At 37.4% G+C, this 25,889-nt stretch overlaps 1 protein-coding gene across 1 annotated transcript in view; it reads right to left on the bottom strand.

Moving 5' to 3' along the window:
* The window catches only part of LOC107598126 (neuron navigator 1-like), a 166,313-nt gene extending 141,368 nt beyond the window's left edge, over positions 1 to 24,945 (bottom strand). Inside the window, exons 1-3 of the mRNA XM_016289394.1 lie at positions 24,785 to 24,945; positions 10,395 to 11,240; positions 8,145 to 8,233 (exon numbers count right to left, since the gene is read on the bottom strand). Of these exons, the coding sequence (XP_016144880.1) occupies positions 8,145 to 8,233; positions 10,395 to 11,221 (916 nt within the window). The 5' untranslated portion in view covers positions 11,222 to 11,240; positions 24,785 to 24,945. The remainder of the gene's footprint in view (positions 1 to 8,144; positions 8,234 to 10,394; positions 11,241 to 24,784) is intronic.
* Between the last annotated feature and the right edge of the window lie 944 nt (positions 24,946 to 25,889).

Here is a 25,889-nt window from a genome sequence, read left to right as displayed (position 1 = left end):
AAACCAATGCAAGTAACCGCTTAAAATTATTTAGATGCGTGTTTAAGTTTCAGCCCCTTTTTAAGGTAATTTTTGATTCTTTGATGATTTTCAAAGGTTGTGGTTAAGTGATGTGAAATACTGCCATTCTTTTTCTTTCCTCTCTCTTTTCCTTACTTTGTTTCATTCTGTATGTGTTTTGCTTAGTTACTTATATGTTAGATATAGTTTCATTTATTAAATTCCTTATATTCACCACTGATTGTCTCTGTTTGCTGCTCACAATTCGAAGTCAATGAATGTTTGAACCCTTGCTACATTTGCTAAATTACTGCTAGCACTGTATAAAGAAGGAAAAATGATTCTTCCCTTGCCAGGAAAATAATCTTTCCTTGAATTGAAAAATGATTATATTGTCTGCTCAGTGGACGGACAGATCAAATAATTGTAATATGGATTCTGCTACAGTTAATTCAAAGATATAATCTAAATATTTATTATTAATCATAACCAGTTATAATTAGTCATAAATATTTCCCTTTTGAGCTGATTTACTACAGGTTTTGGTGGAGAAACGCAGGCGCATTCAAACTTGGTTTGTGAGCAAACAGTATATATTTATTTGTGTTTTTATATTATGCGCGCTATATTATATATCTTTTGGATTGGATGGTTAAAAGCCACCTCCAGTACTGTATTTTAACAGTCTCTATTTGTCTAACATTTAGTCACTGTTAATTGTTAAAGTAAACTGCAGTTCATAATATTAAATTTGTTCTCTAAAGGCGAAGAAATCTCTTTACAGTACATTTTAATATTATCAAAATCGCCTGTTGGAACGAAGAAATCTTCCTGCATTGCGATAAAGATAGATTTGAGCGATGCTCCTCTTATCATCTTTTAAAGGCCTTATTTTGATTGTATCTTAGATTGAAGTCATTGCATATTCCAATTTCATTCAACTACGATCGCAATCCCTTAGGTTTAACCATCAGAGTAGCTATCCAATGTGTTGCCTAATGCAGATTTGATCATTAAGAACACTGCGAGCCAGTAGACTGATTGAAATGTAAATGGGAGCTTTTAAAACCTCGATCAAGTGAAATTTGCATAACAACAGCAAATAAACCCTGTTGTTCATAGTGTTTATTTGTGTACTGGCAGCGAAGAAATCCTGCCACACACATTATTGTGCAGTTAAGTTGCACAAATTGTAGAATCTGTTGGGATTTGACTCTCAGTGTTCTTGTGATAACTGCAGTAAATTCCGTTAAAATGAGAGTAGTCTCACACTAAACGCTATCAGTTTAAGCATGATTGGAGTTAAGGCATAGTACCTTAAACTAACACTAGAGGGCAGGCTGTTTAAGTATCTAACACTTCTTGAACTACTTCTACCTTCCTGTTTTCACCTTGGGTGGGTGCACACACTTCCCCTTGTAGGCATTCTCTGCTAGGTCGACTTGGTACTCTTTTGTTTTATTTTAATTTCCCTTCTGCTTCGTTAGTCATTATCATTCTAGCCATTCTAGTTACCTGCAGTTTTATTTTTTATTTTATTTATTAATTGATTTGTATTTCTTGTTTTTGTATTAGTTTTCATATCCAGTATTATTTGTTTTACTATTCTCTTTTATTACTTTTATAATTTTGTTTTGTTTGTTTGTTTTTTCACCTTGGGTGGGCACACCCACTCCACCTTGTGGGCATTCTCTGCTAGGTCGACTTGGTACTCTTTTGTTTTATTTTAATTTCCCTTCTGCTTCGTTAGTCATTTTCTTTCTAGCTATTCTAGTTATAATTTTATTTATTCATTTATTTTTATTTCTTGTTTTTGTATTAGTTTTCATATCCAGTATTATTTGTTTTACTATTCTCTTTTATTACTTTTATAATTTTGTTTTGTTTGTTTGTTTTGTTCCCCTTTTTTATTTTAATTTTTAATCAGGGTTCTCTCCCCCTCTTCTCTCTCACTTTACCACTCATTTACCCGCATGGAACAGGAAGCAGCAGCGCTGAAGCTCCAGGCTGAGGAGGCTCAGAGAAACCTGGTGGTTGCTCAAAGTCAACTGGACCAGCTAACGTCGGAGACTCAGCACCAGCACAGGACGGCGGATGAAAAGGACCCAGAGCTGCAGGAGGCAGTAGAGAGACTCCAGAAAGCTTTAACTGATCTCCGTGTAGACACAACACGTCGAGAGCAGTGGGAGAAAGACACCAGAGAGGAACTAAGTGAAAAACTTCCGCGAGCCGAGGCTCTCCTGATGAGAGCAGAGACTGAACTCTAAGAGAGAGATGCTAGGGCCAAGGCCAGCGAAGGCCACCTGCAAAGTTCACGGGCTGAAGTCAGTGCCTTGGTCCAACAAAGAGACTATTTAAAAGACGAACTTGATACGGTTCACCGAGAGCTTAAATATGCATATAGACTGCAAAGTGACTCTGAAAGGGAAATGCACACCACAGAATTTCCCCTAACCAGCAGATTGATACCAGCTAGTCAAGGGTTTCCAGTTCGGAAGTGGGGTGAGAGCCCACTGCTCAAGACATCACCTGCCAGCATCCCTGAACCCCCAGCAGCACCAAGGGGGTGGGAGCCTTTTCAAAGGCTGTCTTCCAGTAACGGTGTGTCACCTAAAGAATTGGATAAGCTGGCTAGAAACATTCCCACTTTCACTCCTAACCCTACAGGAGGCAACGATGTGCACGCCTACTTAAAAGACATTGACTTTCACTTGCAAACTGTTGCCAGTGTTACCACGCAAGACAGACTCTATCTGCTCCGAATCACCGCCAGCCGTGAGGTGAGGAGCTTTCTAGACCGGCAGCCAGAAACGGTCGAAGTGGATTACCAGCAACTGCAGCAGGCTCTGATTAAGGAGTTCTCTGACCCAGAGTCAGAGCAAGGACTGATTACTGCCATGGACCTTAAACAGGGCAGACAGGAAACCACACAGGCTTACTACAACAGGCTCAGAAAGGCCTACTTTGGAGCATGGAACGAGCCAGGAATGGAAGAGGATTTCAACTTCAAAATTCTGTCCCTCCGGAACCTGCACCCAACAGTGAGCCACCACTTGGGGGTTCTGGCTTGCCCACGGACTATGTCCACCCAACAGCTGCAAGATTTGGCCCATAAGGCCTATGCTAAACAAAGGACTGCTTCTGAAAAGACAGGTAAAAACCCCACAATCTATCCTGTCACTAATCAGAGTTCTGAACTTGCTCTAGAGGGCACCGAGCCAAGCCACACTGACAAACCTGTCAACACAATGTCAAGATCCTTCCCAACCAGCAATGTAGTAATTACACCATAAATGCATATAATTAAAGTTTGCTGTGTTTCACAGTCAACACATATCGCTTATTGGCTAGGTTTAAAGGAAAAGAGCACTTTTAGATAAACAAGGCAATAATAGATGGCACTCGTGGAGGTAGAAAAACTAAGTTCTTTATGAACCGCAGGATCTGTAATAAAGATTTAAATGCAAAAGAAAAGGCAGTAGAGCTGAGTGTTTCTGTCAGTGGTAAGTTTTAATTTAGAATGTGATAACGTAAGAAAAGTAGTTTAAATGTTTTGCCACTTGCTTGAACAACTGTGTTGTGCTGTGTGTAAGCTATTGTGCAACAATTGCATGAGTGTAAAAACAAAAATGCGCTTCATGATCGAACATTTAGATTAGATCAATATATATTTTTGAAAAATCTCTAAAACATGCTCCCCTCCACCTCTTAAATTAAAAAATAAAAATCCCCTCTCACAAGAGTCACCTGTAAGAGGGACATTCCCCCCATATTCAACAATGAAATTCAGGCCCTGAATAAATGTCTAAAAATCCTGATTGGAGTATAACTATAAATAATTCCACATGACAAAAATAAGGCTTTAAAAAGATCGGTATCGGTGATCGTATCGGCAGATACTGCTTTCTGTGATCGGTCTCAAAAATCTTGATCAGAGCATGACATTATAAAATATATTGAAATAGAAGACAGTTACTTTAAACAGTGATAATATTTCACAATATTACTGTATTTTTGATCAAATAAATGCAGCCTTGTTGAGCATAAGAGACTTTTTTTCAACTGGCATCTTTCGAACAGTAGCATCATTAATCAATGGATTAAAGCAAATTCATCATTCATGTCTAAATAATGACCGGTTGATAAAAAATAGCAGTATATCACTAAAACAAACCATTCTTCTGCTGGGAATTTGTACACAGTTTCCATCAAAACTGAAAATTCTGTAATCCTCATCAAGATTAGGTCTGTCTAACAGTGCTGTCATCTGAAAACAGAGAGATTATAATCCTAAAGTACAGCAAAGACCCGTTTCAAACACACGTATGCACAAACTCTACACTCCTGATGTAGTCTATGCTCTAAGACCTCCAGATTATCAACAGCTGCATCTTTAACCAGACATTTAATCAATCAGCTTTTAACCACATAAATCACCACAATTAAATCAACATGTGTTCTAGGTTGCATGTTGCAGTCCACATGAAATTTGCATGCATAAACCATAGACTGTAAAAAAAGATGGATGACGCGTCTCCTATTCCTTCCACTATAGAAAAGTGAAGCCAAAGCATCTCAGTATGCAGCCTGGTCTCATGTTTATTTGTAGGTATTAATATGTAACATTTACAAGCACAAAACGTAAATTTTTGTACGTTTTTATTAATGCTAATATGTACAATTTATACGTATTTCAATGTTTAAAACGTACAAATCGCTACGCATTTTTAGCTAAAAAACGTACAAATATTTACGTAACTTTTATATCATCAAGATAGATATTCGTATCAATGCATTTTTATCATTTTATCAATAAGCGATTTAGATTTTTAGACCCCTTAACCTACCTCCAAACCTAAACCTACCCATTTTACAGCAAATATGCATTTTTATAATTTTATTAATACGCAATTTAGATTTTTAGACCCCTTAACCTACCCCCAAACCTTAACCTACCCATTTTATAGCGAATATAAAAGGATATAAAACGCAAATGACCAAAATATGCAGGAAAATAACAATTTTAGTAACAATATAGCATTAAAATATTTTGTATAGTCTCTAATCCCACTCCTATTTATAAACTTAAAAATTTTTGTACAGTATAAACTCGTGAAGGCGCGCGCGCCTTATTATTTTATTTTGACTCAAGTCCCATTCATTTACACGGAGAGGGCGGGGTTTATGACCTGCACTGCAGCCAGCCACCAGGGGGCGATCAAAGAGCCAGCAGCTTCACTTTTCAGGACGTGTGCGACAAACACTGTGAACATCAATTAATTCCTTTAGAAATAAAGCAAACATACCATACTGAAATTACACTCCAAAATAACGATTCTTCAATTGTACTTTACAGCAGATTAGGTTTAGCAAAGGTTCTTGAATCAATAATAACTGATATACTTGAGCAATTGCTAGGTGGTTTCTGGGTGTTCTGGGTGTTTGCTGGGATGTTCTGGGTAAAAGCATCACTTGCAAGCTACAAACATTGTCTTTGGAGCTTAAAAGGTTCTTCTTTTGCATCAGACTGTAAAACCCTTTTTGTAACCTTTATATTAAATAGTTTAAAGTGTAAAAGAACCCGTACAACTGAACTCTCCATCTGCAGTTGGGGAAGATCTAGCGGGCTATAATACTAGGCCAGAGCAGTGGGGTGAAGACTGTCTCTGTGACTGCTATATTCTCTCTCTCTGTAGGGAAGGAAAACTGCAGCCATCACTCTCTTACTGCACTACGCACCCACCTCCACAGGCAACAAGGCACTCAGAGAGGCCAGAAAGTAGATGGAAGGACAGATTTAATGCTTTTTGTCTTCAGTTTTCAGGGTTCAGGGAAAGATTTCATGCTCAATCTTTTCTAAAGTTCAGTTCGTCTTGTGGAAACACAGATGAATGTGGCCCAAATCTTCTCTCATGCATAGCACATATTAGTGTTTGAATAAGAAAACTGTCATTGAATCTGACACTTCCATACTCAGAATTAAATCAGATATGCATCACATTTTTTGCCCATGACATCTCATCTCATATCAGAATTCATGCAGTTTCAAGCAAACTTAATGTAACTGCACAATTATTTTACCCTTGGCCTGAATTATATTTTATATATAGTTATTTATAGTTTATAAAATATTGCATAGAGAGGCACAAAAATGCACGGATTTAAAATATAAACTGATATACATTAGGTCACAAATGTGACTTTTGCTTTGAACCAGTGTTAATTTTGCAAATTTTTATTTAGTCTTAGTCATAGGCTTTTGACTAAAATGCCATTTAGTTATATTTTAGTTATAGTCATATTTTAGTCATCTGAATTGTTTTAGTTTTAGTCGACTAAGTGTCATAAGATTTTAGTCGACTAGATCTACAGTAGATTTAGTCGGCTAAAATCTAATGGGTTTAGTTAGTGTAATGCATTTATTAAGCATTTCTCTAAAATTTCCAAACTCATATGCATAGCACATATTAGTGTTTGAATAAGAAAACTGTCATTGAATCTGACACTTCCATACTCAGAATTAAATCAGATATGCATCACATTTTTTGCCCATGACATCTCATCTCATATCAGAATTCATGCAGTTTCAAGCAAACTTAATGTAACTGCACAATTATTTTACCCTTGGCCTGAATTATATTTTATATATAGTTATTTATAGTTTATAAAATATTGCATAGAGAGGCACAAAAATGCACGGATTTAAAATATAAACTGATATACATTAGGTCACAAATGTGACTTTTGCTTTGAACCAGTGTTAATTTTGCAAATTTTTATTTAGTCTTAGTCATAGGCTTTTGACTAAAATGCCATTTAGTTATATTTTAGTTATAGTCATATTTTAGTCATCTGAATTGTTTTAGTTTTAGTCGACTAAGTGTCATAAGATTTTAGTCGACTAGATCTACAGTAGATTTAGTCGGCTAAAATCTAATGGGTTTAGTTAGTGTAATGCATTTATTAAGCATTTCTCTAAAATTTCCAAACTCATTATATAGGTTTGATATTAAGGTTTTATCATGCAATATAGACACAGTTTTGACAAAACATGCCTTTATATTAAAATTAATTAAAACCACTTCTCATAAAGAAACAAGAACATGGTTCGCCTTTCAGTGAAATACTAATGGTTATCATATTCATTCTTTATAACGACTTACCACATTCTTCATTCTTTCAAGCAGACATATTTATTTATATAAATACATTTAGATGAATCCTTATTAGGGTTACTAAAGTCATTCAGTCAAGAGCAGTGAGTGATTTTCTCTCTTTCTTTTGTTGCTTGATTAACATTAAAGACACAAATACAACAGTAACTAAATTAGGCTTCTGTCCCATTAAATACCGAATGCATATACTGATACACTTCCGATATTCTCCCAACTTGAGATGTAACCGAGTGTGTTTATGTGAATACTCGTCAAAACAGACAATTCGACATCATTGTGTGTATTTCTCCGTTCATGCGACGCGAAAGAGAACTGAATTCAGTTGTGCGCTTTGTGAGAGGCGCTTTTCTGCGTGCGCGCTTCGGGTGTGTGCGCTCAGAAAACCGGACAAATTGAGTTCTCTTTTGTCTGCTCTTCTCTTACTCCCAGATATTTAGATTGTTTTAACGTTTTATGGGATGTGTGGCAAGTGTATGCTAGCTAATATCCTGCCGGATAGATCAGTGTAGATCACTGCTACAGTTCAAATGTGCGCATCTAAACTCCTAACCACGCATGAGATCTGACTGGATCCTACCCTCCCTCGTTTTTATTCGTTGACGAAAATGTCAATTGATTTTCGTCATAGTTTTTGTCATACAAAACGAGTTTTTATTTCGCTATCATCTCGTTTTCGTCTGTGAAAAAATGTCAGCAGTTAACACTGCTTTAAACTGTCAAAAAAAGTAAATTTTTATATTTTTGAACGTAGATTATGATGTGCATACCGAGTTGGAAACGTGTACTAGTGTTTTTATGCATGTGGGTAATTTTATGAGCATCTCATATTGGACATATTTGAAAGGTTACAAAAAAGGTCATAATCGGGCACCTTAAGATTGTGAACATATCCTAAAAACATAACTGATCATTTAGAATAATATTAAAGCCTACGCAAAAGATAATAAAACGAGAGTGCCAACAACTCACCAGTATTGAGGTCATCACAGCAGACTTCTATTGAGTCAGAGGAACAGTCACTGAAGTCATCCAGAGGTATATCTTCCTGAATCTGCAGTCTTTACAAAACAAAATGAAGAAAAAAAAAGTTAATTAGTTAACTTAAAAAGTTAACTTTTCAAGAGCCTCATAACCAAAAACCCAATTGGAAACGTGTACCAAACATTCACTGATCGCCAGCCAAGAATTCTTAGTATTTTTCAATAACTGTTAACAATCTAGCAATAACAATATGAAAATAATTCTAAAATCTATTTTCTATCAGCAGCTTTGTCCCAGTAACGCCTGGTTTATATTCAGTTACGCTAACATGGCAGTCGCCCTGATGCCAGTGTATATCGTGCCCACCGGGTGTCCACTGTACTGAGTCATTAGAGCAGATAATTCAGAGAGTGTTCGCGCTGGCAGGAGAAGCTTTTTAAGCATCTACTCTGCCCCAGAATTCCCAGCAGGCATACAGAGGGCAGGAGTGACACTGTCTCTGAGAGCGGGACAGAAACTTAAACCGCATGACTGATTCGGCGCTGGAAAGATTACGAGTGGAAAAGGAGGCTAATCTATCAGCGTAAACGATGGACTGTCATATTTGTAAAAACTGGATGAAATGGGGAGAAAAAGAGTGAGAGAGACCAAAAAAAAAGAGAGATTGAGCTGGGCACAGACATATGTCAGGACAGACAGAGGAAAAACAAATTATAGCAACAGAACTGAATTGCTAGAAAAGTAACAAACCATGTAATACAATAAAAGTACAGCAGTTAAAACATGTTAAAACATTTTGGAACACACTTGAAACGCTGTCAAATATAGCCTAATAAACGTTTATTAGGCTAAATTGCTAGAAAGATACAGTGCATTTTCAATTCAGTTTCTGCAAGATTAGAATTTCTACCCTTCATCATAACAAAAAAAAAATTGTTTACTCAAACTTTTGCTTCAAACACTTTTTCTTTTGGACGTTTCACGCTTGAAAGTTGTAGCCCAGGATAATTTTTTAAAAACAGATCCCAATGTAATCCTGGGTTATCTTGAGTAAGCTTGATCTATCCTGACTTACTTTTTGTAAATCCTGGTTTAATGCTTTTATTTGCATATTTACATGATTAGCAATATTATATGCATCAAATTTAACAAATTTTATATATGTCTTGCCCTTATATATAATTGCCTTGCTACGTGTACTGCGTTAAGCCAACCAAGACTTGTCATTTTGCACTTACATATTGTTGCTCTTTTGTTAGTTTTATTTGTAAGTCGCTTTGGATAAAAGCGTCTGCTAAATGACTAAATGTAAATGTAATGTAAATGAATCTGACTCCAGTTAATGTAAGCAGGATTCTTAACCTGGGTTTAAAAGTGAACTCTCAGAAAAACTGTACTTTTTGAGATACAACAAGCGATTTTGTATCTAATTTACACCTAAAAGTTTTACAGTAGTACCTTAAAGGTACATATTACTCATTTAAGGTACTAATATCCATCTTTTAGAGGTAGATAAGGTCCCTTTAAGGTTACTTCCCCAGTTAAAACCTGTTGTATCCCTAAAAGTACCATTTCTGAACATTTTTTTTTCTGACAATGTGGCACTAATTCCCTTTTAAAAATAAGTGTGAAACTTTGTTTAACCCAGGATTAAAATCACCGTTAATATGTTAGCCAAGTGTTAACCATAGTGTGAAAAGTGTGTGGTACAACTGTATGAAACTTCCTTGCTGAAAAGACCAGCATAGCTAGTCGAGGTGCTGATGTCCCTATTAGACGGCTTAAATAGCAAGCCAAAAATGTCAAAAAGCTTCACCAGAAAAGCCATCATGGAGAGTCAGTTCTGTAGGCTATGCTATGCTGGTGAAAAGCATCAACTATGCTGATCCGCATTAAACTAAATCTGCACTAACCAAAATACACCAACTTGGCATCCATTTCCCAAAGCATTGACCCAACTAACTAATAACCAACTATGACCACAAGTTCTGTCATTACTAACAACGATTCAGCATTTCTTTTCACAAACAGACTCGCAAACTTGTGTGGTTGGAACAGTTCTCAACCTGTGGTTAAAAGGATAGTTTCTTGTTAATGTCTGTATCATACTATGGTAGTTAAGCAGCCAGTTAAATAGTTGTATGGGAAATACACCCCTGCTCTTTTCTGGTCCTGGTCTAAGCTGATCTCTTAATCATAGTAGTGCTACAATCCTTCAGTATATTTTCCATAACTTACCTGTATCTGAAAGGTGCCACAGCAGCCATATTGACCTTCGGTGACTGTTTGGCATTGAGCCTCTCAACACTAGAGGTTTCCTGTTTTGGGACTGCAGTAGTCTCGGGGGGTGGTTTTTGTGGGACCTCCGGGCTGAGGTCATCTGGGGTGCACATCTCCTCATCTGAAAAACTACTAGAGGCACTGTTCTGCAGGGACACTCTCTCTCGACGGACTCTGAGGAGACCCGTATCTACGTTAGTGGCTGCTGGACCAGGCCTCAAGTTTTTGTTAATAAATCTGAACAAAGGGATTCCCGTCTTGCTGTGACTGCTTCCAGAAGCAGCGCTCTCCTCATGGTATTTGAGTTCTTCTGAGATCAAACTGTTATCGTTGTCCATTCTTCCCATCTGAGAACGAAAGATTCCACTCTGGAAGTTCTTGTTGCCGTTGGACCGAAGATCAAGCAAACTCTTGGACCCATCCAGAGCACCCCTCAAAAGTGGGGACTCTTTCCGTCGAACTTGTGGACTGCTGTGGGCTGATCTAGAGTCTTGGGTCTGAGTTTGAGGATGGGTGGAAGAACGTTGACTAGGTGGACTGCCTCTTAGTAGCAGATGCTGGTTTCTGAGGGTGGTGTCCCTCAGCATATCTCTGGAGGAGACAGCTGTAGGGCTGCTGCTACAGGAGGTTTTGTTGCTAACGGGGATGTGTGTGGACGGTCTCGGAAGGCCACTGCTGGTGCTCTTGGGTTCAGGTTTCGGGGAGGGGTGTCTTGTCCTGTGCAGAGGAATGCCGGAGCCCGGCTGGGCTCGTGGAAGACTTTTCACATTCACTCCCCCACTCATGGTGGCACCAAATCAGATGCTGAAAAAAAGGGGAACAAACACCATTAGAACCTAAGAACCAGTGCTTGTTGCTAAATTGCATGCACACTCAAAAGAAAAGAAAATACAATGAAACATTACAAAATTACAGTAAAAACTATTTAAGATCTTTCAGTTTGATATTTGATTAAAAAAAAGCCTAGGAACCCCTAGCCAAAGAGTCTCAAAGAAAGAGAAATGAAGTCCCTATAGAAGCTCAGAGAGACTACTCTATCTAAACGGTACTCACGAATACATAGTAAATTCCCACCTGTTACATTTAAACACAAATGGCATGGGCTGTTTAACCAAATCTGGGAAAATCTCTTCAAGAGCTTCTCTAAACAAAATCCTGCCAAGGGGAAGGATTTAGCACGAGTGGTTAAGAGTCTTGTGAAAGAATACAGGAGAAAGGACAGTCGTTATTTGAAATACTTGCTTTAGAATCAAAACAGGTGATTATATCAATCTCATTTTGTTAAGCCAACGAAACTCTTCCCAAATACTGTAAAGCTCCATCTGGTCACCCAAATAAATCTACTAGCAATAGCAATGAAGAGATTCACTGTGGTCCAGTCAAAGACCTTTAAACTCCTGCCAGTTATTCTGGCAGCGATATATGCCATTCAGTGCCCAAATGTCCTAAAGGCTTTCATTCCAGCCCACAGACTGGCCAAGATGGCCAAAACCCTCACTGTTTACTAACAGTCCCATGGTAACTATTGACCTTCAAATGTATGGGCAAATCTCAATCCGTCAAAATCAGGGCCCTACAAACAACAGGCAGTAATGCTTTCTGGCAAATCTGAATCAGAGCAAGTGTTACGATTCAGAGTCGGTGGGACACCCCACGAGTGGTGGGATGCAAGTCATCTGTGGCCTGAATTCAAGCCACAAACCTCACAACAAATTTCACATTGAAGAGAGGACGTAATGCAATAGCCCTGATTTAAAAGGTTTACACATTTTCAATTGTTGAACATTACACTTGGGAATGTTGTTTTCCCTGAGAGATCTGACTGTGACAGAATTAAACAAGAAAATAACTTCACATACAGGGAGGCAGTAAAGATTTCTTATATTCTTCTCGCTTAATCTACTTTTATCCATGGCTATCTTCCTCTATCTTTTTAAATTTAGTTACGCATTATTTAGCCTCTAAATTAACCAATTGCATTTGTCTAATCAACAAGCACAAAAAGCATAAAAGTTAACTTTATTTAATTAGTTAACTGACTTCACAATGCATATCAGTGTCATAAGCAATTAAAATAAAAATGTTAATGAAAACTAAAACTATTATAAATTGTTTTTGTGAACTGAAATAAAGATGAAATAAAACATAAATATTAAATGAAAAACTTAAAGCATTTAAATGCAAATTAGAAATGTTGCCTTTGAAGCAATTGAAGTAATACATTTAAACTAAAACTGCAATAAAATGAATGAAAGATTAAGAGAATAGTAAAAAATAGAACTAATAAAAAGCACATTAAATTACTATAATGTAATTAGTTTAATGAATTAGTATAGTATAATTAGCATAATACATAGTATAATGAAGTATAGTTTAAAGTATAACAGTACATTATAAATAATTATAAAATATCACAGGTATATAGCGCAACAAAGTTATTTTAAAAGTTGTTTAATTGGGATTAAAAACCTAGTTCAAAACCCTATTAAAAGGTTTTATTATTATTATTATTACTGTCCTTCAAATTAAAATGTCTGTCATATTTTTGCTATAGCTGCTGCCTGGTTAACAAACGAACAATAAAACCAAAACTTTCGTCAACTATATGTTTACGGTACTGTGCTCTCAGAACAAGAGTATTTTTTTTTTTATGTCAGATTAGGTCAAGTTGTCACAATTTTGGCAAGTTGTCACAAAAGGTCTTTTTTTAGGGCTGTAACAGAGAAAATAAAGATTTTTTTTTTTATAGACAAGACTTCAAAGTATCCCTCTCTATGGTATACAGAAATGGAGTTTCATAAAATAAGCATTTAAAATACTCACTGGAAACTGAAAAGTGTGACAACTACCTGCAGCATCCACTATTTCTACAACTAGACTAACAGGAGCATAGAACATCCGATAAAACACAGCAAAATTCCATCACAGCCTTCTCCAAATTCTGCTCTAATGTAGTTAGGGTTGCTTTCACCCACAGTCCTGTCACAGCAGGGTAAGATCCAGCCACATGAAACAGAACAATAGGAAAGATTTCAGAAATACACTGACACATAAGAATAAGGCCATTGTTCAAACACTCTAATCCCATAAATACATACTGGGATAAGCAGAAAATTAGCTTTCAGTAAATTCAGTAAAAGACAGGGTCTAGTAGTCCATTTCATCATAGTATGTCTCTTAGACTGTATGAGGTTTCAATTACCATTTGATAAGCAATAGAACTCAAATACGTCTGATTTTTTAATTTAATTTTATGTATTAAAGTGCATAATTTAGTACAACTGTAGATCAATTGCTTAAAATGGCTTTAGGAGCCTAAAATCCACCCCAATAAACTTAAGCAGACTGAAACAAATACAAAAAGTTAACATTACTTCTAACAGGTCAGCATTATGACCAACATTAATTGAGTCTGACAAGACAAGCCAGTCTTAAAGACGCACATATTACAAAAACAAATCATAAGCAAAGTGACTTCTCAAAAATCACCAAAACAACTGAACAGAGAACAGATACAATATCACAAAATGTAATTTTTACCTGAGCATCCGCCCTGACCCTGTAGTTTGCCTACAGCAAACAAACCCATGAGCTTGTGCTGGCGTAAAGAGAGGTGAATAGAGAGAAAATGAGACAGTGTGTCTACCATGTGAGTTCTACAGTCACATGATGCTCAAAAATCAGACTAAGAAGTTTGTTTTTGTCGATTAAAGCATTAACAGATTGGCCTTTGAAAGCAGTTACTGGTTTCAATAGTGTTATATAAGTAAGGCTGAGTGTCCAGAAAACCCTTACAAATGTTTACTATGGTATTCGTAGTTATGGCAAAAATAGTTGCTACAATTATAATGACTTCTGCAAAATCATTATACATTTATGTAGGATGTTATACTCTCAGAATCCTTCTGTCATTTTGTTAAATATTTTTTTTCATAATAATGATGGTTAATACCAAGTGTTTAAACAATTCTAGCATGTATAATTTCAGGCTATCAAGCAATTAAAATGTAATCTAATAAATTACATGATGTGCATATTAAATGAATTTAATCATAAATTAATCACTCATCAGTTTGGGCTGAGAAAATACCCCCCATAATAATTTAAAGTAATCATTGTGTTAAATGAGAAAGGCAGTGAATAGACAATACAAAAAAATGGCATTAATGCATTAAAAAAATAAAAATAAAATTATACTCTAAATATGAAATTAAAACCAACAGTAGGTGGCGAAAAGTCACTCTGTGTATCTGAAATCTGAGTAGGAACTACATTTGAATTTGAACTTACTTTGCAACCATTAAAAACTGTGTTCTATATAGTATGAATATGGGTAATATGAATGAAATTCGCAGCGAATTCCAAATGGAAATGGGACACCATTAGTAGGGAGGTTCCAAATGAAAGTGAACAACTGAATCCCTTCATGAAGGGCCCCTCCAGAAGACCGTTAGTGAAGAGAACATGTGATGGTCACTTCAAGGAAGTGATTTCCATTTGTGATCATGTGATCTTGGGTCACGAGTCCTTGCGATGCATTTTGAAGCAAAGTTGAGGTTGGTTTTGACTTCACATACAAATGTAAGTAGAATAATTAAATTTGTCTTTATATTAATGTAATACAAAATATTTTTTGTCAGCGACAGAAATATGATTTAAGAAGTTAAGAGGTAGTGTAAGCAAGTTTAGTTTCAAAATGTTTAAAAGTAAATTAGACATAATAAGACACAACATTTGAATAAAATAATAACAGTAATACATTTATTTGCAACATGGAGTCCTGAATGCTACTTACGAATCCTGTCCATGGACTTCTGTCCTATCGCCACCTGAGGTCACTCGTCCATCATATTGACCTCTCACTACACAGACTATTACACGTCACCACGGACTACATTTCCCATCATCCATTGCACTGATTGCACACAGCTGTAACCAGTCACACACACACTATATTACACTCACTCAGATCGTTCTCAAACTGCCGAGTATTGTTTAGCGCATATCACTCTTCTAGCGATAGCTGCATTACAGAGCCATTCCTAGTTCCCGGTCCTAGTTACCAGTTCTAGTTCTAGTTCTAGTTTTAGTCTAGCCACCTCGTGTTGCCTTGTTATCTGTTTCCTGACCTTCTGCCTGTGTTTCTTGGATTAACCCTTTGGCTTGCTGTTTCGGACTGTGTTTGCACCTCGCCTGGACTATTGCTCGTGTTATTGGATTACCCCTCTTGTCAAGCCCACTGGATACTGTTTGCCGATCGAAGACCCACGCTAGCCCTAGGAATATTCTTTGTCTTGCCTGTGATATACCCGTTTTATCTGACCCTTGTCTGTTTATTGACCACGCCTTTGTAAATAAAGCCTTGCACATGGATCCACACATCTCACGTCTCGTTCGCCCCGTAACAGCTACATGGACATGCAGCATTGTCAATGTAACATTCGGTCAGAGAGTTCCAAATGCTTAAGACCAAAGTATACTTCATTTGTGTACACGTACGCTAGCGTTTACGTAAAGTTGAACACATAGCAATTCAACGTATACTCCATTTGATAGTGTGTGCGAATGCAGGCGGATGACACATGCGCTCTAGAAAGCTTTATCTTTGTCCAGCATGACCGATAAAAATGTCTTTGTACTCTTCTAAACTAAATTTGCATCTCTCTCATAAACCCCCTCACAAGTGCTCGTCAATACGGGCATCTGTTGTTGTTGTTCCATCTCTTTAGCTTTGTTTTCTACTATGAAACAATGACCCGGGCCAGTGCTGCCACCTTGTGGAACAACTGATTAGTGCAAATCCATGTGCAACCTGAGGGTACAAAGTACGCATCCCTGATAGCACACGTACATCACAGAGACGTCTATTTGATGTCTGCATTTACATCTGCAAGACATATTTTAGAGTGTTTGCTCATCTGCAATACGTCTACAGGACGTTTCCAATCAGATGTCATATAGACGTTTAGAAGATGTCTTTAAGATGTTTATGAATGTATGTAAAACTGACATCTTAAAGACGTCTATCAGATGTTTGTACACAGCAGATGCTTTCCAGATGAAGCTATCTTAACAGACATCTTGCAGACGTACGTGTGCTATCTGGGATGGTTACAAAAATTGGATGGTGTGTGTACAGTACGCGCATACTATTTTGGTGATGAAATTTGGGTCATGCACACTACACAGATCCTTGCGCACACGTAAAAACCGAAGTATACCTTGGCCTTTACACGAGACAGTAATGCTCTACACCCTTTAAGAACTCACTTCAAGGGCTCTGCCTTTCAAAGGGAGTAGATCATAGGGATACTCACTTCCTTTTCCACTTCCACCAATTGTGTTGCATCACTTCCATTCATAAATCCTCTTCTGTGGACTCTTTGGATAGTAAAGTATCCATCAGAATCACACTTCAGAATCTCACCAAAAGTAGTGGGTACTTTTCGCCTACTGTTGTTTGAATACTATGAATTTGGACAAGCTACTCTTTTGGCATACTGTTCTTTCACGTACTATATAGTAAGGAAGTAATTGATTTCTGATGCAGCGACTGTCTTAATGAATGAGTCGTTCAATCAACCAATTGATTCAAACAGCTGATTCATTCAGAAATGAATCAAGTGACTGTCTTTCTGAATGGCTACCTGAATCATTGGCTTACTTCATTCATTCAAACTGTGGATTCATTCAGTAACGAAACACCATCATGTGTTGCTTGGAAGTGCGCAACATTTCTACTGTGGCTTTGTTTGGAACTATTTTTGTTGACAAAATTAAGCAAAAACAGACTGTGTCTAAAACGTAACACAATATTAACTTCTTGTTTATATAACTGTTATACAAAAACAATATCACATTGCACTTGTGCAGATATTTGGGAAAAACGGCACTCTTGCTTGTGTGATATTGGTAAACTATATCATATGATGTAAATATGTCCATCAACGTTTACCATCCAACCTGCCAGAACTGGAGAGGCTCTGCAAGGAGGAATGGCAGAGGATCCCCACATCCAGGTGTGAAAAACTTGTTGCATCTTTCCCAAAAAGACTCATGGCTGTATTAGATCAAAAGGGTGCTTCTACTAAATACTGAGCAAAGGGTCTGAATACTTAGGACCATGTGATATTTCAGTTTTTCTTTTTTAATAAATCTGCAAAAATGTCAACAATTCTGAGTTTTTCTGTCAATATGGGGTGCTGTGTGTACATTAATGAGGAAAAAAAATAAACTTAAATGATTTTAGCAAATTGCTGCAATATAACAAAGAGTGAAAAATTTAAGGGGGTCTGAATACTTTCCGTACCCACTGTATCTTGAAATGTAGGAGCATATAACTGCATTCTCATAGGCTACATCACACAGTCAGTCGTCCTGCATCATGTTCGTTAGCACCTGCATACAATATAAGATGACAGGTGCACAGGGGCATTAAATGCACTATTAATTTTATCACATTATTATTTTCCATAATTACCGGGTAATCATAACAAAATAATATGTTAAGTTGACAGCCCTAGTATAATTGTGCTAAATTAAATGAAAAAACCCTCAAAACTGTGACGCAAAAGCCACATACTATTTACAATCATGTTCATAATTATATCAATATATGGTAAATAATATTCCATTTTTATACAATCAGTATATATTGTATACAATATATACATGCTGATGTGGCATATTTCCTCAAAACAAAGCTAGATGACAGGTGTATCATTGACTCGGCTTCACAGGCAGAAATGTGGGTCAACACAATCAAGCTTTTCAGGTTAGCAGAGACTGAAAACCAAGCCCAGATTAATGATGGTTGAAGGCTGTTCTAAGCAAAGTTTGTATCATATTATAACATTGTAAATATGATTAATTGACATCAATAACTGACATCTAGCAAGCCACTCCTCCTATATTTGGATTTACAAACCGAGCCGGTTGATTTGGTCATTCGTACTTATAAACACATTTTAGGTTTATAAGTTAGGTGAATCTACAAATTCACACTCACATTCACATAGAGCAGCAGCAAACGCGTAAGGTTGTCAGGTAACCAGATATATTGCACGCGAATTACGGCTGCGCTTCTATTTTGCCACACTAAACTTAGCAATAAACACGTTGAAAATGCACAATAAACATGTCTGTCAAAACGATCTCAAAGGAGGCTTGAGTGAATTACTCATCCACTGTTTTTAAAATAGACATTTGTTGGGCTTGATTCAAGTTAATGCACAATGGCAGGCGCACACTTTCTATTTAGTCTTACTGAATAGATGATAAACAGTTTATATTCTAAAGTCTATTTATAGGTTGTGTTCTGTGTAAATTAAATAACATTTGGATGTAAATGATCGGCATAAAAGTGGAACACTAAGCCACTTAAACGACTGCGTCCTGTTGATCACCTTTATCTGATTGTCCAGGTCCGAAGTCATCAAGCACGGCATTGTTATCTTCAACTGAGTTTTTCATTGTCTCCAGATTTCTCTGTTCGTGTACGTTGTTAAAAAAGTGGAAAATCATTTTATGCACCATAACAGGCAAGCATTATAAGTCTATTATCCACCAAAATGCAGAATCGTCACGCGACAATTCTTACGCAAATAAGATTAAGGGAGACATTAAGTTTGTTTTGATTTATTAATTTACTTACAATAATAATTTTAAATGTATTAACCTTTACATGCATTATTGACAACATTATATGCATATTTACTTCGCAGAAAAATCTTTATAAATAAATAAATATTTAGTCAAATCCTTAAATCGCTATGGCCCACAAGCTACGCCCATGAGTATTGTCCATCCAAAATGGAGTTCAACCCGGTACTGGCAAGGTGTACCTAATAAAGTGGCCAGTAAGTGTATTTACATATACTAATATTTTGGTGTACTGCTTTTCGCATACTACTGTAAATAGTAGAGAAGCAAGCATCTTTGGATGCAGCATGAGTGTGATACCAAAACTAAAGTTAGGATTCACCCACCCATCTTGCTATTTCCATGAATTACCGGTTCCATGAAAGGCCCTGTATCAGTTCCTCTTAAAGCAGCAGTTGAACTGTTAATACCTATTATCACAGAGAAGAGCTGCAGTTTAATTGCCACCAAGAAGCATAATTTATTTGGGCCTTCATACACCAAACTCTATATTAGTCAAACCCTCAGCAGTACTGCGCTGGAAAGGAAAATAAGATATTGCTACTTAGCCTGAATGACTTTCTTACTGTGACAAGCCACAATCAGTCCAAAATAGACAAAGTGATGGGATGGAGAACCTTTAATGCGCACAACATCTTTGTCTCATGACCTTGTAATAAATCTCTGTCTCTCAAGTCAATCCAGCGTCCCTGTGTCACGGAATGCCAGGAGAAAACAAGGTAAGATCCAAGTGCAATTTATTTAAAGTAACAAATGATCAAAATAGAACAAAAACGTGGCAAAATACACGGCACCTGGACTCCGTGAGCTCCCGGACTCTGGAGCGGGCTCCGTGAGCTCCCGGACTCTGGAGCGGGCTCCGTGAGCTCCCGGACTCTGGAGCGGGCTCCGTGAGCTCCCGGACTCTGGAGCGGGCTCCGTGAGCGCCCGGACTCCGTGAGCGCCCGGACTCCGTGAGCGCCCGGACTCCGTGAGCGCCCGGACTCCGTGAGCGCCCGGACTCCGTGAGCGCCCGGACTCCGTGAGCGCCCGGACTCCGTGAGCGTCCGGACTCCGTGAGCGCCCGGACTGGAGCGGGCTCTGGAGTGGGCTTTCCTGTCCTCCTTCTCACCCTCCCACTGGGGCAAAGGATTATCCAGGAGGTCATTATAATTCAGCCCCACCGCCAGCGTCCAAAAGGTCTGGGCAAAACCACCAACCTCCATTCATTGCTGCCTCCGAGCCATCAGAGTCTGGTATCGATCCATTCGCTCCTTCCCTGTGGTAGGAGGGACAATCCGAATGTCCATTTTACAAAAAAGGGAAAAAGAAAAACAAACTGCTGGATCTTGTAATGGCTGCTGTATTCTGTCACGGAATGCCAGGATAAAACAAGGTAAGATCCAAATGCAGTTTATTTAAAGTAACAAATGATCAAAGACGTTGCAAAAGGTAATCCAAAACATAGGGAACAGATAACACGATGTAAATTTAGACAACTCCGAATTCATAAGACAAATACAATACAGCAGCAACGACAGACAGAGTGAGCATGGTATATATAGATGAGATGATGAGTAATTAACTAACCGGTGATAATGATCAGAATGTTTAACAGGTGCTCATGATCAGAACAGAATAGACAGGCAAGGGACTATGGGAAATGGAGTTCAAAACATATAACATAGAAACAGGAAAGCGCCCTCAAGTGGCCAGTCCAAGGCACCACAACCAGACACTGTGACACCCTGAAGAAAAGGTTACAGACTTTGCAGCAACACTGTTGTGGGTCAGATCAGAGGCTAATGTGGTGTGACTGTCTGTATCTATCTGTCTGTTTTCATGTTATATAATATTTCAATTCAGAAAGAGGAAGAATGAGCCACAGAGTTCGTGAATGACCAGCAGACGGACACTGAGCCCATCCATATCCATCCATTTCTTTGTTTTTTAATAATCCTATAAATGTCAGGGGAGGTCTGGGGCTCTTCAGATGCCCTATTAATAATCATTAGGAGTCCAGCGCCAGCAGATGGGACCCCACTTTGGTGTGTAATGCAATGTAAATTTCCATTAAGAAGAAAGTCAATCAGATACATGCCTAAAGGTGTGACACATGACCATCAACCTACACATACTCAACAAAATTTCATTTAATCCACACTTTTAGTGTGACAATAACTATAGTATTTTGGCAGAAGCTGTAGGTACCATGCTACTGTATATATGATGGTAGCTAATATGCATGTTATATTTTATGTATGGTTGTAACTAATACGCATGTTGTATTTTTAATTTATTCATGATGGTAGCTAATATATATGTGTTTTATTTTTGTTTTATTTTATATATAATGGTAGCTAATATAAGTGTTTTATTTTTATTTTATATACAATGTTAGCTAATATGTATGATTTACTTTTATGTATCATGCTAACTATGCATGTCTTATTTTTGTTTTATTTCATCATGCTAGCTAATATGTATGTATGCCACAGAGACAATCAACATACACATACAACCAACACCGGGTGCTGCTTAGACTAGTCCTACAACTTACCTTACAAGTCATCTACCTATTTTTTTTTTCTTTAAGACTAACAAATTAATGTAGACTGGTCTAATTTGAATCCGAAATGTAAGACTGATTACTCTTTGAATAACTGCTAGTTGGTGAGAAGAGTTGTTAACACAGAGTCTTGAAATAGTAACTTTGTTTATGTAACCGGCCCCAGGAATAGAGACCTGGTTTATTAGCAAGCGAAAGATGCTCATAAAGGTGAAAAGCACAGGATGTTTCACATGGTGTTTATCTCAGGCTGTGCTGACATCACACCTGATGTCGACCTCCTTATCACGAGTCAGCACATGGACTGATTGGACTGTTGACATGGAGGCTGTCAGGCAAACAACATTCAAGGCTGACCTGCCTGCTAAACCTAAGAGCAGACCCTTATTTACTCTGAGAGACCACATGAGAAAGTTCATCTGCTATCTGCTCCATTCTGTCATGCCCTGCACTGATTACAAAAGGAGAGACGGACAGGTTTTCAGCTCAGTCTGAATCTGTGTAAAGTCTGCCACCTACTGCTTGGCATAAGAAGTGGCACAAAACAGAACGGTTTAATTTTCCCATAAATATCCAAACATGACACTCTTGTTTTATGTCCGTATGTTCCATAAAAGACTATGAGTGTGACCACCAAACAGTGAGTCTTCAGCACTTATCTGAAAGCACTGTGAGTCCACAAACCCTATTATCAAATGAAATTTGCATTTCAAGTGGGTCCTCGTTCCCTCTGGATGGCATAAAAACAAAACAGGATAAATAACATGGCCTTGTTGCAAATGAAAGTGCTAGTTAGGCAGCTATTTGTGGTAAATACACTGAAAAATTCACCATGGTGACAATTTCCACCAAAATACCAACTTAATCTAATTTAATTTAAATCATGTATTATGTTAACTAATATTTGTTTTGTTTTGTTTTATTTTATGTATTAAGGTAGATAATAAGTATGTTTTTTAGTTTTTTTATTTTAAGTATGGTAGCTAAAGCTTTATTTTTGTTGTATTTTATGTATGATTTTAGCTATTAAGTATGTTTTGTTTCATTTAATGCATGATGTTAGCTTATGTGTATGTTTACATTTTTTATTTTATGTATGACGGTAGCTTATATCTACGTTTTATTTTATTTTTGTTTCATGTATGATAGTAGCTAATAGGTATGTTTTATTTTATTTATGTTTTGCTAATGTTGTGTATTATGGTAGCTAAAATGTCTGCTTTATTTCATTTTTGTTTTATTTTATGTATTATGATAACTATTATGTCTGCTTTTTGTATGATGGTAGCTTATATACACGTTTGATTTTATTTTTGTTTGTTATGTATGATGTGAGCTTAAACAGTATGTCTGTTTTATTTTATTTCATGTATGATGGTAGCTACTATGTATGTTTTACATTTGTTTTATTTTATGCATTTGGAAATCTTAATTTACCCAAATAACATTTTCTAAAACAAATTAGCTGTGATTGTTGCTCAAGAGTCAGCTGCCACATTTAAGACTTTTAACTTTCATCGTGGCTAACAAATGTTCTGAATGTTCCTCCTACTTCCTTAAAACTGCATGTTGTTTGACCAGTTAGATGAAGTGTGAGTAACACGGTAGACAATGAGCCGGTTAATCACAAACCAGTGTGTTTTTACTTGTTGAGTGACAGTGTGACTCATGAAGGCAACCACAATGGACATCGGTCAGAGGTCCCTCTCCCTTACACTCAATTCACTTCAGTTCAGCACATCTGAAGAGACTCCGAATGAGCTCTGACTGTGTCAGTCTAGTGCTGACTATTGTGGGTAGGTGTGTGTGTGTAATGATAAAAGGTTAAAAAGGGTTGAGTCTTTCCCGCATGTCCGCATCAGCTGGTCTGAAGCTCTTCTGCCACATCAGAGCAGCATTTGACCCTGTCACTCATCAATTAACCTCACTCTGTATTTGATGTTGCCACAATGTCATATGCTTAATGCAAACAGCATGTGTGACAGAGCATATTAATTTAAAAAGGATGGATACAAATATTTATACTTCAAAAAAAGCAATGGCTTATAACAAACAGATGTTACAGCATCTCACTGTCAGGATATCAGTCTGCAATTGGAAAGTATTGTACTCAATCTGTAGCTTTTCCCTTTTGTGAAGAATATGTACATTTAATCTAATCATCACAACAATACTTGAGAAAGATATGTAATAAAATAGAATATGATATAATATAATATATGGCATTTTAAAAATACATAAACCACTTGATTTGATTCCATTTCTACCCCTTTTCTCTCCTTTTATTGTAAACTATTTCTATAATATAACAATAAAATAATCACATAACATTTTCATGGTTAACTCATTATTGTTAATTTTGTATAACAACATTGCTGTTGTTTTTTTAAACAACATTGGCTAATTAATCAGTTTTTATAATACAATATAAAACATAATATATAATATAATATAATATAACAGTTGTGTGTCCAATCAAAATCAACAATGTTTTTGGCACAAACTTATCCGTCACTTGGAAGAAATGTGCCAAATTAGACAAATACCAACAAGACATGCCCTCAACCTCGAAAAATCTGAACAAAACTACTCAAAAGAAGATACGAGCAGTTCTGGACTACATTAATACAGGTTTAGATGCAGATAAACATGGTTTGTGACGACCATACTATGTATTATTGCTTGCTGTGACCATGAAACCAGTGAAATTAAAAAATGCATTTATGAACCAAACCCTCAAACTATAAAGACAGGCCTGCTGAGTTATTCAAAAGAAGGCATCAGGATCTCAGCCTAATTAAGCCCCAAATAATTGTGTACTTCGCTACAAAGTCACTATAAAAAAGCGCATAATCAGTCATATTCTGATGTCATTTTTTTATAACTTCAGTATTTTAGCATATAGGATATAATGACACAGTCAAGTAGAGTACAGACTCTGCCAAACACATCCACCGGTTTCACAGCATCAGGCATCACTGCAAAGAAAAACCACCTGATGTGAATTTTTCAAACATTCACTCTGTCCTGAGAGAGTCGCCTTCTTCAAGGAACTGTCATCACCTTTACCACAGTGGCAATCATTCTCACACATTCAATAACTGCAATTCAAATAATATGTCACTGTAACATCTCTTACCTTACGGCTTCACTGTACAGTACGTTTCTTCGTACTGCCGTTGAGAAGTGCGGGCTACAGATCCGTGTGCGATCCTAAGAAACAATAGGATGTGTTTTTTCCTGGATTACACTTGCATCCTTTGGCGTGCTTTCCCAATGAAACACAAAGTCCACTTGGAGGAAACAGGAAGTTTTCTCGCAGGGCAGGGAAGCCCTCGGCCAATCAGCGGTTTTCAATTCTGTTAACCCGAGGAAGTCTTACTCATTCACAAAAGTTATCGAAAGCTGACCTAACTCTGAAGTCATATTTCTGATGTGGCACACAATGACAATGTCAAAACAATGTTCAAAAACCCAATATCATCCAGTTAAATGAAGCAGTTCAACTAAACGGATGCATTATGAAAGCATGGCTCTCTGGGAGTAAACACACACATACTCTCTGCAGTCCTCAAACTCACTGTCCCGTCGCACATGCTGGGTTACGAACAAGTGTCACACTGACTCATCGATCCTGCGTAGCCCTGACTCAGAATGACACACTCATAACTCCTCCAAACACAGCCGACTGATGAAAAACTACATCCACTTCTGGCACAAAGCGCTTCCTGTTTGGAATGCGAGCATCTCTGCTGCTTTTCTGCTACAAAGACTCAGCCTAAGGGTTGTATCTTGCCATCTCTCTCTCTTTCTCTCTCTCTCTCTCTCTCTCTCGATCACGACCCCCCCCTCCTGCCGCAGTCCGCCTGCAGTCCAGATCCCCCCCCCCCGCCTCCCTTATCGCTCCCTCTTTTGCTTTTTCTCTCTCTATCTGCCAGTAAATGGACCCGTTGTCTGGGCTCCTGCTCGGCGTGAAATATTAGCTCTCTCCTACAGCAGTAGCTATCTGGGCCATTAGGAGGATGAAGCAATCAGACATGAAGAACAAATTCGGTATGTGGATGAAAGACTCTGATAAAGACTCCTGATGCTGCAAATACGACTGTGTGTGTGTGTGTGTGAGAGGGCTATAAAATCAGTGGCAGAATGATAAGGCTGTAAATAATCCAGGCTTATTCTATCTGAAGTGTGGGTTTTGAGGTTAAACGCTACTGTTTGGCTTTGACATCACTTTTATGTTATAA

The sequence above is a fragment of the Sinocyclocheilus grahami genome, unplaced genomic scaffold (assembly GCF_001515645.1).
Source record: "Sinocyclocheilus grahami isolate Dianchi unplaced genomic scaffold, SAMN03320097.WGS_v1.1 scaffold245.1, whole genome shotgun sequence".
Classification (NCBI taxonomy): Eukaryota; Metazoa; Chordata; class Actinopteri; order Cypriniformes; family Cyprinidae; genus Sinocyclocheilus; species Sinocyclocheilus grahami.
Note: the sequence above shows the minus strand (reverse complement) of the source record. Positions and strands in the feature narration are given on the sequence as shown.